Consider the following 15188-nt stretch of genomic DNA (forward strand, 5'->3'; position numbering starts at 1 on the left):
GAAAGCGATTCTTTGGTCAACTTTTATTCTTATAAAGTAGACAGAGAACTGAAGTCTGTCATTTCAACTGCAGGCAAAGATTTCATGCCACTACAATGTGCCTCCTTAACAAGGAACATACACCGTCCAGGGAAAAAAAAGGACGAATGGAAGAAGAATAAAGTAAGGTCTCGCATCCTGCGTTGGAGTCTCACTTGCTCTGAAGGGGTGTAAATCCAGTGGTCACAAGTTGACCGCCCTTGACTGGACAATCTCATTTAGCCATCCCTGTATTGGGACAATTGCATTTCAAACCTGATGGTGAAGAAACTTCTAAGCAGGGGGATCATCTTAGGTTGAATATTGGAAGAAACTTTTTATGAAGTCAACAGTGGGTGGAATTTCCCATGGTTGATTAGCAGCGATCAACCAAGCTTTTTGGGGAGGGATAAACTGACGCCACTCCTTACAGATTGATTTTATGTCATTTGGGGCGTATGATAGTTTGTTTACGTAGCTCTATTTGACCGTTATGTTGGGTTCTTATGGTATTTATGGAGATAAAGCTTGTGCTATAAACCACCATGGGCCTCCTCAACAGCAGTTGGAATAAATCTAATAATTGGGGTAAAGTACTATCTGGGCCTTTTCCTGCCTGTTTTAATCCAGGTCTCAGTTACTGAACTGAACAAGGGATCGGGCTAAATTGCCTTCAAAATCTAATCTCTTGCGGCAAATTCTTACTTCTCATCTAGGAAGGATCCAGATCTTATTTTTGAGAGGAAGGGGGCTATCACTCAAAGTAAAAAATGATGACTCCAGCAAGACTTTGTGGTCTATAATCCTTCCTTAAGATTACTGGAAGTGTCTGTCTGTGCATGCAGGTGTTGTGTGTCGGTGTGCAAGGTAAACAACACAATGGGGCCCATTTAATGAACTCCACATGGGACTGTTCTTACTTTCCTAAATTCGGAAATTCCCCCCCTGCCTTTTCTGATTGGCCTAAGGTTGGGTTCACACCCACAGTTAAGCCACGGTTTCTTACAACAAAGCACTGCATCCTGGTTTACGCAATCTGACGTTCTCAGAGCCAAAGTAAGCCGAACAAGAGCAGGTACATTAAGGCTTAGTGGAATGTGTGAATGCAAACTATTAAAGTTCTGCACTGACAGGAAGAAGAGGATTAAGTCCTTAAAAATCCCACCTCTTCCTTAAATAATTTCCTAGTCACCAGCCTGGATTGGCATCACGTCCCAAGGAATGCACCTCTCTCTCTCTCTCTTTTATACACCCAGAGAGAGTTCAAAGTCCACATGACTTAAATGAGCAAAAATGCAGCTGAGTCCACTGGATTGGAATGAATGAATGGAGGAGGGCTTTCTCTTTGGAATAATGCCAATTTTCTCCCTACACCCCCCCCTCCCCCAATCAAGGTGTTTTTTTTCTCCGTTCTTTCTAATCTTCACTTCCTTCTACAGCAGGGAGTCTGGCTCCCTGTACTAAAGTCCCTTCGCATGTCTGTCTGTCTGTCTGTCTTTCTGTCTATCTATCTATCTATCTATCTATCTATCTATCTATCTATCTATCTATCTATCCATCCATCCATCCATCCATCCATCTATCTATAGCTCTATATCTATCTATCTATCTATCTATCTATCTATCTATCTATCTATCTATGTTTTCCTGAAAATAAGACCCAACTGGAAAATAAATCCCTGCATGAATTTTCAAAATGTGTTTGTGTGTGTGTGTGTGTGTGTGTGTGTACACACACACACACAATTATTATTCTGTTTTAGATTTTAATATATCTGATTATTCTTCTGCTTTAGATTTTGATTTGGGGCTGTCTTTTATTTTGACCCCCCCTCTTCAGGATAAGTAGACATTCCAGGAAATAACAAAAGCAAAGCCAGTCAATGTTACAAATCAGAAAGAAGTGACACAACTTATTTTTAAAAATGTATCCAACAAAGCCAAAACACTTTCTAGGAACCTGAGGGAAATTCAGCGAAACTTAATAGGTATCTTTCTAGGAAGTATTTAATCTTTGATACCAGAAGAAAATTCCACAGATATCAATGGGATTTATTCTCTGGGTTATAAAACCCACCTAAGTGGGCAACAATTAGGACTGGGATCAGTGACTTAATATGTCCCTTATTCCCTACGACCGATTAGAGGGGCTTCATTCTCTACTCCAGTGTTTCTCTGGCCCCGGCAAATTTAAGAAGTGTGGATTTCAACTCCCAGAATTCCTCAACCAGCAAGGAATTCTGGGAGTTGAAGTCCCCACGCCAAGGTTGATAAACACTGCTCTACCTACCCCTTCCTGTCAAAACTAATCTGCATTTGGCACCTTGGTCAGAAAAGCTGCAACAGCCAACTATAGGAAACTCCTTTCAGCCTGAAGTTTTTCGGTTATGGATGGCATTTGTGTGTGTGTGTGTGTGTGTGTGTGTGTGTGTGTGTGTGCTTGCTTTGCTCAGAAAGCAGCTCAAAAGAGGGACCAGGAGGAAAAAACAGGCAGGAAAGTTTATTGCCGCTCCAGCAGAATTCCAGAAGTTGTCTTAATATTTTGCTCACAAGAGAGAATGCATCGTGTGCTCTACAGCACCTGGGAGATCCCATTTGGTGTCTATATACTATATATTGTATAATATCTTATATATTAACTCTTATAAACAGTTGGCATTTTGACCCGTGTCTGGCTGTGAAACCTATATAGGTAGTTCCTCTGCTTACAGCAGTTCATTTAATGACTGTTTGACTGTTACAGCATTCCCCATAGTCACGTGATCAAAATTCAGACCCTTGGCAATTGACTTGTATTTATGACGGTTGTAGAGTCCTGGGGGTGTGTGTCAAAACTCCCTTAAGGTCTCACTTAGCAATATAAATCTGGGGCTCAATTGTGGTCATAAGTCAAGGACTACCAGTCTCTGCAAAGCTGCAAAGAAGCCGCAAGTAATACCAGCCGATGTTGTTGTTTTTTTTTTTAAAAAAATCAGAATTTATGGAATACATTCTCTGCCGTAACAGCTCTCTCTAAACAAAGGCATAATAAGCAATAAATGCGCAGCAGGGTATGGCAGAGAACAGACAAATATTGCGGTTTTTTTTTTTTTTTTTTTTAAATAATAATAATCATAGGTTGGAAAGCAAATACAGAGAAAAGTTAAGAGGCAATCAAGCCGGAATGTGTAACTCTGAGCACATTCCAGTTTTTAAAATGCTCGAGGAATTTCTTTTAGGTTTTAGAACTTACTGTTAAAACACACACCCTTAAGCACACACACACACACACACACACACACACACACACACAGTTCTTATGAATGGGACACACACCATGTCGGTTAGGATTAAGAACAACAAAAAAAAGCCCAAAGCTGTATCCAGAGATTCACAGAGCTACCAACCTCTTTAAAAAAAAAAAAAAAGAGAGAGTATGTAGGAATTCTGGCTGTTACCCCAAAAACCTTGGGCTGGGAGGCAAGTTCTTTATAGGATTTTATATTTTAATCTGTATGTTCCCCCCCACCCCCCTTTGGATCGTACATTATTCGTTTCTTTGTTTTTATAGTTCTCACACTTCACAGTAACGGATGCCACCCAGAGTCTTTGCTGGAGTTGGGTGGCCCGCGAAATTCAACAAGTGAATACACATTGCAGGAAATCAAAAACACACCACGGAATATATCTTGGCCTGCTGTGTCAGCGTTCAGCTTTTATTTCAAAGGTTCTAGTCCTTATGATGATAACACAGGAGACGGGTGGGTAAATTCTGGAATGGGCAGCCCAAGGGATTGGGCCTAGTTGCTAGGAATTCCTGATGGCCTAAGTATAATTTTAGGTGTCCCCCATGATTAATCAGAGTTCAGGTAGTCCTTGACTTCATTTAGCGACTGTTCAAAGTTACAACGGCGCTGAAAAATGTGACTTACGACCATTTTTTTCATACTTATCTTTTCTTTTATGTACACTGAGAGCATTTGCACCAAGACAAATTCCTTGTGTATCCAATCACACTTGGCCAATAAAGGATTCTATTCTATTCTATTCTATTCTATTCTATTCTATTCTATTCTATTCTATTCTGCATTCTATTCTATTCTGTTCTATTCTGCATTCTATTCTATTCTTTCATTCCTCTATTCTATTCTATTTCTATTCTATTTCTGTTCTGTTCTATTCTATTCTATTCTGCATTCTATTCTATTCTGCTCTATTCTATGCTATTCCATTCCATCCCATTCTTATTGTACCCTATGACTATCATTAAGTGTTGTACCTGATGATTCTTGACTCTTGACGGATGTCTCTTTTCTTTTATGGTCACTGAGAGCATTTGCACCAAGACAAATTCCTTGTGTGTCCAATCCCACTTGGCTAATAAAGAATTCTATGACTTCTAAAGGCTATCGCAGCATCCCCACCGTCACGTGAACAAAATCTGGACGTTCCTATTTACGACGGGTTGCAGTGTCCAGCAAAGTCAAAGGGGAAGCCAGGTTCACTTAGCAACCGTATCTCTAACTTTAACAGCTGCCTTGATTCACAATTAACAGGTGTGACAAGAAAGTCCGTAAAAATGGGGCCAAACTCCCTTCACGAACATCTCACTTAGCATTTGGGCCTCCGTTTTGATCGTTAAGTCGAGGACTCAATTCTGGTCCTTACGCTGAGGACTGTAAAACGATAAAAAAAGCCACCAAGGTTGCAGATGACGAGTCTGGGACTTACCTTCGACACAGTGTTCCACCTCTTCCAGGTTGCGCAAGGTAATCCTCATGAGGCTGGAGTTGAGCATCAGCTCATTCTTGTGAGCAGGCCACATGTAGTGCGGGGCGGGATTGACGAAGAAAATCCGTGTGTCCCCCGTCGAGACCTGGTTGTCGCAGATCAAGGGGTCCCCAAACCCCCCAATCATCACCTTGTTCCCGCCGTCCAAGAGGATCTCGTGAGTCACCACCTCTTTCCCCTTCAGGTATCTCCAAACCCTCACCTGGAGAGAGGAGGAGAAATGAAAGAAGGGGGCACGTCAGAAAGAACGCGAACGGAATTTTTCCTATCCAGAATTGTAACAGAAAAATACCAAAAAAAAAGGGGGTGATCGACTTAATAATACACGTGATCACCGCAGCACGGTTAGCTTTTGCTCAAAAGTGGAAAGGTAAAGAAATTCCAGATAACAGATAATCAGAGTTGGAAAGGACCTTGTAGGTCATCTAGTCCAACCCCCTGCCCAAGCGGGAGACCCTACACCACTTCTGACAAATGGCAGCCCAGTCTCTTCTTGAAAGCCTCCAGTGGCTTCACTCCAGTAACCTCCACTAGCCATGCCCAGTTCCTGTATGAAGATTCCTGTATGAAGATGAAGTATTCAAAAAAGATTTGGACTTGTGCTGAGATGGATAAATTAACCGCTGAAATGAAAGACAACGACGAAACAGAGTACTACAAAGCATGTGATAAATTCTATCAATGGTGGGAAAAAAGAAAGGATCTAGAATCAAAAGGTAGAAGAGTTGGCAGAACGGATGAGTAGGAATAGAAAATGATGTATAAATGTATATTAAACATGTACCGTATGCCATAATATGTATGACAAACAGGATTGGCAGGACAATCACACCGTGTCCAATGTTTTTAACAATTTATTCAATAATTGTTTTGAAAAAAAAAGAAAGAAAGATAGAAAGAACACTGTCAGAAAGAATTGAGACTCCCAGGGGCTTCAGGTGTTATGTGGTTGCTAACAATTGACAAAGGGTTGTTGCATTCTATGTTCTAATATTTTTCTTGCAGTCCTTACTGTGAATCCTGCCTTTTCCACAGACAGAAAGAAGAGAGAAAAAAAATCTCCAGACTGCAACTGGCCATACTTGGAATAGTTCTGCATGGCGGCTGAGCTCCTTGTGCAGAGAGGTAGACAAACACTTTTCGGTATCGAGAAGCAAATATTAGACATTCTTCAAATTTGACCTGATAGATACTTTTCTATCTAGGAAGACCACAGCTTATAATGGACTACAGAAGGAACCGATCAGACATCCAGCCCTGGCTTATCAAGAGAGACCGAGGGGAGCAAGGGGCCAGTTTTAAGTTTCTGGGTGTTCCCCTAAAAAGAGGACCTGACTGGGGTGCCCGCATTGCAGCCCTGGTCAAAAGGGCCCAGCAGAGATGATACTACCTGAGACTGAATGAAAAACTGCTGGTGACCTTCTACCACTGCACCATAGAGTTTATTTTAATATACTGCACACCTGTGTCTGGCTTGCCAATTTTACCGTGGTAGATAGGACAGCGCTCCAGAGGGTTTAACGTCATTGCCCAAAGGATGATGGGTTGTCCTCTCCCCTCTTTGGAAGAGCTTTATAGCACTCACTGCCTTAAGAAAGTTCAAAATATTCTCAAAGATCCATCTCTTCCTGGGCACCCTTTTTTTTGAACTATTACCACCTGGCAGACGGTACAGGATAATAATAAAAACAAGGACAAATAGGCTGAAAAACAGCTTCTATCCCAGGTCAGGAGCTCTGTTGAATTCTACTGTATATAGTGCAATATTAATGCAGTATTGTGCTTGTGTTTTTACTTTTATAGTTCTAATGCACATTGAAGATGGCATTTAATTCCGTTTGTACGAGGTGCGACGACAATAAAGTAAACTCTAACACAGATATCTCGAAGAACGGGAAGACAAAAGAAACGGCCGTGAGAAAGCCCAAGTTTAAAAAAAAGGCCATCAGACAACCAGAGTTAACAGGAACGACACCGGTTGAAAAAACTGTTCCAAGAAAGGGAGAAGGACTTGGCACCAACTGCCTACACTTTGCTCCAGATTCAAGTCACAGCAGGAGGAAGGGGGAGAACCCACAACCTAGAAGCACACAAATAGCCCCACCTAATTTCTTGGCAAAACAAGGGAAGATTAGGAATCAGAGAGGCCCAGGATGTGCATAGCTTGATGGAGAAAATGTCTGTAAGCAGATATTTGTGCCAAGGTTGGAGCCAGGCTGGGCTCTTCCCCACCTGTTTCGCTGAACTTATCTGGAAAGAGAAGTTTGTTTGTTTTTTCTCTCTCGGCTCTCTCCAAAATGCAAGTAAAAGAATGCCTGGACTTGTTGACCCATACCAATCTATAAAATGTGATTTTACTTAAAAATATTTACAAGTTTGAAAGACGGGGGCAAAGGCAAGTGGCTTTATAGATAAGAGTGATCTACAAACAGCAGAGGCTTTTTAGCTATCGGAACATTTTGCTAAAATATCAACTACTTTATTGTTATTTAAACACATATCACAACCACCAAACTATCCCCTTTTAACTGTGTCTTTTGCTCTTAAGGGAGGCATATTCCTCTGGGAATTTAAATTTTATTTATCAAACACACCATCTATCTTATTCAAACACACCCTTCCTTCCTTCCTTCCTTCCTTCCTTCCTTCCTTCCTTCCTCTATCCCTCCGTCCCTCCCCATTTGGTTTTCGTCAATCTACTTCATTCTACTACTCTTCATTTTGAGGATTCAAAACAGTAGATGCCACTGAGAACTTTATGAAGAGAATAAATGAACTTCAAAATAATGAACGAAGGCAGGAGGGAGACCAAACGAAAAACTCAGCTTTGCCAGGATCAGTCAAGATTTGCAGAGATTCATTTTTTAACCTGGCTGGGGAGGGAGGGAGGGAGGGAAGGAGGGAGGAAGGAAGGAAGGAAGGAAGGAAGGAAGGAAGGAAGGAAGGAAGGAAGGAAGGAAGGAAGGAAGGAAGGAAGGAAGGAATCACTAAGCAGCTAGCTCAGGAAAGTTAAAAGCACCTTCACCCAGAGACTGGGGTGATTAAGATAAGCTGTACAAATCTCCTTGAGAGATTCCTTTTAGAGGATTTAAAAAAATGAAAAAGTGGGAAGGAAGAATTCTAAGAGGATCAAGTCTGAGCAAAGGTGATACCAGCAACAGGAGATTTTGAAGACAGAGAAAAAGGGGAGGAAAAAACTCTTTTTTAAGAAGTAGCTGAAATTTACATTAAGAGGAAGAGCCAACCACTTCAGCGGAATTGCCCATTAAGAACCCCCGCAGGGTTAATTGGAGGGGGGGTCTCCCTTTAAAAAAGAAAAGAGTTTGGGGGGGCATCCTTTCTAAGATGGTTTCCTTGGCAGACTGCTAATGAAAGCCTGGGCACGTTTATTTGCATTATTGTTTCGTTTCACACTGTTATGGTGCCTGTATTGCTGGATGGGGTGCAGAACTACTCAGGGAAATTAAAACACCAGAAAAAAACCACCGTCTTGTAAGGCAACTTCAGACAGTTAAGGCATATAAACCATAGGATTCTCTCAGAGAGGCTGTTCAAACACAGCTTGTCAAGTAAGCCACCGCTGGGGGCGGGTGTTCATACAACATCCCCAGGCATCAAACTATGGTTTACGTACTGCGGCGGTGGTTGGATTTCTGCCATATTGGGGGTTGAAAAACCTTTGTAGCTGAAGATTCAATTAAAGCCTGAACGGAATTGAACTGAAGACTGATTGAAAAAAAAAAAGCAGAGATTGTAATAAGGTAAAGGTAAAAGGTTCCCCTTGCCCATCCATGCTAGTCGTTTCCGGCTCTAGCGGGCACTAACTCATCTCCGTCGCAAAGCCGAAGAAGAGCCAGCGCTGTCCAAAGACATCTACGTGGTCATGTGACCAGTAGGATTAAACCCCGAAGGCGCCACGGAACGCTGTTCCCTTCCCACCAAAGGGGTCCCTATTTTTCTACTTGCCTTTGTTTTGTTACATGCTTTCGAACTGCTAGGTTGGCAGAAGCTGGAACCAGTTAACGGGAGCTCGCTCCGTTCCGTGGCACTAGGGATTCGAACCGTTGAACTGCCAACCTTTCTGATCAACAAGCTCAGCCTCTTAGCCACTGAGCCTGCCGCATCCCTGCGGGATTGTAATACACCCTTGTAGACCTGACCTTGAAGAGTTGGATTGTTTGAAGTTGTGGTTTTATACGTTGTAAGCCGCCTTGGCGAATAGGCGGCAATACAAATCTAACAAATAAATAAAATAAATGGAAATAAACAAACTCCCGTTGGTGACTTTACCTTAAAATTATTGCAGAAATCTTGGAAGGTGTCTAACTAGTCAAAACAGGCTGACCTTTCCTTTTCATTAAATTTTGGGTTTTGGGGGGATGGGATGGTTGTTGTTTTTAATTTAATTTCCTTTTTTTTAAAAACAAAATCAAGTGAGATATTGCTAGCCTGGCCAGACCAAGGCAAGGGTTGACTAGGTCATCCTTGTGGGACCCCCTGCAACTAAACAATTCTAGGGAAATGGAGCAACTGTTGGGCACGGCTTCCGATGGGCCGAGAATAAAAAGGGGCAAAGAATACTGTCCCGTTAATAGCACATGCCGCTCTTTTAGTTGGCTAGACCCCAAAACCTTGTGCGACTTAAAACGATACTTTCTCGGCCCATTTTTTAGCTTCTGAGTCAGAAGAGCAAATTTAGCTGAAAAGCAAAAAAGCACCATTTCCAGGACTTGTCCCACCAACCAAAGGAGAAAAAGATTAGCCCCGTCGCCATCTCTCAAATCTTAATCCTTTTGTTTTTTTCCCCTCAATGGTTAATCAGTTGTCTGGGAAATGAGTGGCAGGAAGCAATCCATGGCTGTTTTAAGGTTTCTTCTCTAAGCTGCATTTTCTTATCTTGGGATCCTGTCATCTGTTATCTTGGGATCCTAGAGGAGAGGGGAACTGGGACTTAACACAGTGAAAATCAGTTTGAGGCATCCCACATATTTTAAGTTTCAGATCAGTCAGCCTAAAAGTTACAAGTCTGTCCTTTGAGCCAGCCCTGTGAGGTAGACTGAATTCTTAAGTTTAGTCACTTATGGCTGTTTTTCACACTTATGACCGTTGGATCACCATCACGTGATCCAAATTCAAACACACTTGGCAACTGGCTTGTATTTATGACAGTCACAAGGTTCCCTTTTGCAACCTTCGGACAAGCCAAATTAACAGGGAAGCTATATTTCCTTAGCAACCATGGTAATCACTTATGAGTCACTTAACAACTGTGGCTAGAATGGTCGTAAAATGGGGCAGGAATTGTGGCCTTACATCCAAGGACTTACCTGTACCAAATTTTCTCTCCCCTGTTCCCCGTGGACAAGCTGTAACTAATGAAAATATTTTGGAGAAATATGTGGCAATATAGATTGGAAAACATCTAGCTGGCACTTCAGTCTGGTTTGTTTGTTTTAAAATCAGCCAGGTTTAGCAGAAGGAGAGGCGGGAATTCATAGGTGGGAGGTGATTTTAGAATCAAACAATAGGCAGCAACTATTTAGAGATTTGATTCCAATGGGTGGCTTTGAAACTTTCCCAAGCAGAATGTGTAAAAAGCAGCTTGCTGTATCGTACAGATGTTTGAGGTTGGGGTTTCCTCGGCAGCAATTTTTTTCAAAGCCTTTGCAAGCGATCGCCTCTCCTTTTTTGCCGTCTAAAAATACATAATTATGCACCGGCGGACCATTTAAACCCAACGAGAAGCATATGTCCTTGTCTTAAAAATGGAATTATGTCCAAACGGGTTTTTTTTTAAAAAAAAAGTTTTTAAAAGTACCTATAATCAAATAGACATTCATGAGTGCCACCCAAATTAATCTTAGAACTGAGTTGGCACTGAAGGGAGATTAAAAAAGATTTGTGGGAATAACGGTGCAACTGAAGATGCAGCCAATATTCACCAGTTGGGTTCAACCCAAATGGCATAAAATCAGGGACGAGACAGGTAGTCCTTGACTTACGACCACAGGGGAGCCCAACATTTCAGTTGTTAAGTGAGACATTTGCTAAGTGAGTTTTGCTCCATGTTATTGACCTTTCCTGTTAAGTGAATCCCTGCGGTGGATAACTCAGTAACACGGTTTGTTAAAGTGAATTTGGCTTCCCCGTTTGACGTTGCTTGCCAGGTCGTCGCAAAAGGGGATCGCGTGACCTTGGGACGCAGCAACGGTCGTAAGTATGAACCAGTTGCCAAGCAGCTTGAATTTTGGATCCCATGACCGTGGGGCTGCTACTAAGGTCGCAAGTGTGAAAAACGGTCATAAGTCACCTTTTTTCCCGGCGCTGTTGTGGCTTTGGTCACTAAACAAACTGGTGTTAGGTCGAGGACTGCCAATAGTTAGTTCTGCCACTGAATTCCAGCTGAAGTGTGTCCAATCACACTTGGACAATAAAGAATTCTATACAGAATCCTCTCCTCTCCTCTCCATTCTATTCTATTCTATTCTATTCCTTATTCTATTCCATTCTCTACTCTATTCTTTATTCTATTCTTTTCTTATTCCTATTCCTTATTCTATTCTATTCTATTCCTATTCTTTATTCTATTTTATTCTCTTCCTTATTCTCTTCCATTCTCTACTCTATTCTTTATTCTATTCTTTTCTTATTCCTATTCCTTATTCTATTCTATTCTATTCTATTCTATTCTATTCTATTCTATTCTATTCTATTCCTATTCTTTATTCTATTTTATTCTCTTCCTTATTCTCTTCCATTCTCTACTCTGTTCTTTATTCTATTCTGTTCTTATTCCTGTTCAATCCCTGTAATTTGCTCGATTCCTTTCCTTACAGCTTGAGAATTATTCCTGGAGAGGAATCCATGCACGGAGTCTTGTCTTCACCGCTACTCTTCTACAGACAGCAACTCCTGTCCAAATGGGTAGTCGGTCTCCTCTAGGAATGTTCCTTTCTCTTAATGGAATAACCCAGAAGATCATGCCGTGACAGGGGATAAACTTTAGATAAACATCTTCTAGAAGCGGGGAGAGCTGTATGCTTTGCATACAGGATTTCTCTCCCCTCCTCCCTCGCTGACTCAAAAACCAAATTATGCAGGATTCTAAATTGTGCAAGCAATAAATATATTTCTGTACTTGCGTTTAGAAAAAAAATGTATCACGCACACAAACACGAGAACAGAGAGAGAACTCTTTCTCTCTTGAGTCAGGTATGTTCCCTGAACATCTAAAATCATGGAAAGATGACGTTTCATTATTTGAGAGCATTTGACCAGAACGTTTGTGTAGATAAAGAAAAGCTTGCATCCCTTTACCAGGTGTCCTTGTTAAGAGGAAAAACAGGGATCTATTTCTGCAGGGAGCTAAGGGATTCACAGATCCATTAAATTCTTCCACTAGCAAATTGCTCAGTACATCTGCTTAGAAACTTATCCTGGTCTTCAATGCAATAGTATTCGCCAAGACATTTCTAGCTCGCAAATTCTGTTCTTCTGAAGAAGGATATGCTTCTGTTCACAAGTTTCCCACCCAACCCCCTGTAAAGATTCTACTTAAAACCGAGTTTCTTTTACCCTCATCCTCATGTTACTTCAGGACAAGGATGTAATTAAAAGAACTCTTAAATGATGCTGCGGAATCTTTAAGCCAACAGCTGCCAATCTCGGCAGCTTTACATTATGTGGACTTCAATTCCCAGAATGCCCCGGCCAGTCCTTCATACGGCACCAACACCACTGTCCCGCTTTGCTGGCGAGCTCCCACAGGCATGCATGGTTTATATCTCACCCCACAAATCTGGTTTATTTAAAAAAAAAAAACCCAGAGTTAAAACACACCCAGGCTTAGTGCAAAGTGTAAACCGAGGACTTCAGCTTGGAAGGGATCTTTTGCTGTATTTAATTAGACTTATTCTCAGGCAATTATCAATTGTGTTATTATTAGGGGGGTATTTATCCATCCATTTCTTCCTCCCACGGAAGCTGAAAGAATCACAATCTGACACACACACAGTAAAGAAAGAGGAACAAGTGCCTGGTTTTTTTGTGTGTGGCTGAGAGTTTAAAAGAAAACTTTTTTTTTTTTTAAAGTCCCTAGAATGCATCTTTAAGAGTAACAAGGTGGAAGTTTGCTCCCCAAACGTCCTGCTTGACTCGTGGTGGAAGGGAGATAGGTTTTAATTTTGGGGGAGAGTGGGGGTCCAAGCACATTTTATTAGCAGCCAGTTTTAAGATAAAATGGGGTCACCCTTTTGCATCGCAAAGGCCAGACTGCTCATTCGGCGCATAAAACCGGGGGTGGGTGGGTGGTGTTATTCCCTATTTTATGGGGAGATGTCCTTCTAAAAAGGAGTCCCATTCATTTATTTATTTTTTCCCCAGTCCCGGATCGCACCCTCAGCCTCCGGCCAGTTCCACGAGAGACGCTCCCACGCAGGGAAAAGGGGGCGGAGGGCAGGGGGCGGGGCGGGGAAAGGGAAGAGAGATAAACTCAGCCTGGAAGGAAGAAAGAAAAAAGCACTTCCTCCCAACTAGCCTGGTCCTGCACCAAATAATAATAATAATAATAATAATAATAATAATAATAATAATAATAATAATAATAATAATAATAATAATAAATCCTGTGACATCCTGGGCGCAAAGAGAGCCTTTAGCAAAACAAGATAAAAGCACCAAGGCTGTTTTCGCTTCTATTTTTTTCTTCTCCTAACCAGAGACCTGGGGAGGGGGGAAATGGGGGGGAGATGGGGAAGCAACAAGTGAGGCCGTGGGATCGCCCCGTTCCCCCAGCGAGTAAAGTTCGGACGGAGAAGGAAGCCCCCCTCCCCAAAATTTCCCACCGCGGGTGTGCGCGTGCGTGGGGAGCTGCTCTCTCTCTCTCTCTCTCTCTCTCTCTCTCTCCTGTGTCCTCCCAACCCCCCACAAAAACCCATCATCCGCTGCCCAGCCTCACCTTGCACGAATAGGTCTGATGCACCGGGTCGACGTTGAAGATTTCCTCCACCGTGCCGGTGAGGACGACGTTGGCTTCTTCCTCCCGTCGCTCCAGCTCTTTCTCCGGACAGCTTCGGCTGCAACGGGCCGGCCACGATGCCAGCAGCAGCAGCAACAGCAGCAGCGACGAGAGCAGGAGAGGCGGAGGAGGAGGAGGCAGGCCGGCGGCGGCGGCGGCGGCGGCGGCGGCGGGGGGCGATCCGGGGGATCCCTTCGCCCGCCGCATCGCGGCACAATAGACCCCCCCGGGCTGGAGAGCCGCCCGAGGCGAAGCCCGGAGTTGTTGGTCCCCGCGTTTCCCGAGGGCGGCCGGCCTTGGCGCGCCTTCCCCCGCGGCGATCCTAAGTTGCGAGGCGCGCGGGGAAAAAGGGGAGAGAGAGAGAGAGAGAAAGAAAGAAAGAGACACACAGAGAGAGAGAGAGAGAAGTGCGGCCGGGGAGGGAAGGGAGGCGGAGAAGAAAAAAAACGCGACGGGGAGGAGGTGGCGTGGCCGGCCCGAGCTCCGTCCCTTTCTCGGCTCAAGCTGGCCGCTTCTTCCTTCGGCCAGGGGCAGAGAAAAGGGCTCCGGAGGCGGGTTGGTGGCGGGGGGAAGCAATTCGCGGGCGATCTGAATGGCTGAGAAGAGGGGAGGGGGGGGAGGGCGGCGAGCCGGCAGGAGGAGGAGGAGGAGGAGGAGGAAGGGAGGAAAGAGAGAGAGAGAAAGAAAGCCGGGGCTCCGCTGCCCGCCTCTGCAGCCGCGGGGAGGGGAGACTGGGAGAGAGAGAGAGAGAGAGAAAGAGAGAGGCGGGCTTTGGGGAGGGGAACTCCGGCAGAGACCGCCCCTGTCCGCCGCTGGCACCGACTCCGCTCCGGTTAATGGCTAACCGCGACGCCGCCGCCGCCGCGCGCGCGTGATGTGACTTGCCAAGGTGCAGCGCTCCGGAGGGCGGGCGAGAAAGGCGGCAGCGGACGGCGCTGCCTGGGCGGAGAGGAGGAGGAGGAGGAAGAGGAGGAGGAGGCGTCCCGCTGCCCGCTGCAAAGGATCGACTGCTGGGCGGGGGTGGGGAGGGGAGAAGCGCCCCCAAGGGTCCCGCTGCAAGGATCGACTGCTGGGTGGGGAGGGGAAGCGCCCCCAAGGGTCTCTCTTTGGGATCGACTGCTGGGCGGGGGAGAAAGCGCCCCCAAGGGTCTCTCTTTAAGGATCGACTGCTGGGCGGGGGGGGAAGCGCCCCCAAGGGTCTCTCTTAAGGATCGACTGCTGGACGGGGTGGGGAGGGGAAGCGCCCCCAAGGGTCTCTCTTTAAGGATCGACTGCTGGGCGGGGGGAAAGCGCCCCCAAGGGTCTCTCTTAAGGATCGACTGCTGGACGGGGGTGGGGGGGAGGGGGTCTCTTAAGCGCCCCAAAGGTCTCTCTTTAAGGATCG

At 44.4% G+C, this 15188-nt stretch overlaps 1 protein-coding gene across 2 annotated transcripts in view; it reads right to left on the minus strand.

Moving 5' to 3' along the window:
- The window catches only part of AGRN (agrin), a 177682-nt gene extending 163283 nt beyond the window's left edge, over positions 1-14399 (minus strand). The window contains exons 1-2 of one of the 2 annotated variants that reach the window (XM_087914911.1): positions 13745-14399; positions 4729-4990 (exon numbers count right to left, since the gene is read on the minus strand). In XM_087914911.1, the coding sequence (XP_087771037.1) occupies positions 4729-4990; positions 13745-14011 (529 nt within the window). In that variant the 5' untranslated portion in view covers positions 14012-14399. The remainder of the gene's footprint in view (positions 1-4728; positions 4991-13744) is intronic. The other variant, XM_087914912.1, reaches the window with a different exon arrangement.
- Positions 14400-15188: the final 789 nt, after the last annotated feature.

Source organism: Pseudonaja textilis, chromosome 18 (assembly GCF_049901715.1).
Source record: "Pseudonaja textilis isolate UNSWEBS1 chromosome 18, rPseTex1.2, whole genome shotgun sequence".
Lineage (NCBI taxonomy): Eukaryota > Metazoa > Chordata > Lepidosauria > Squamata > Elapidae > Pseudonaja > Pseudonaja textilis.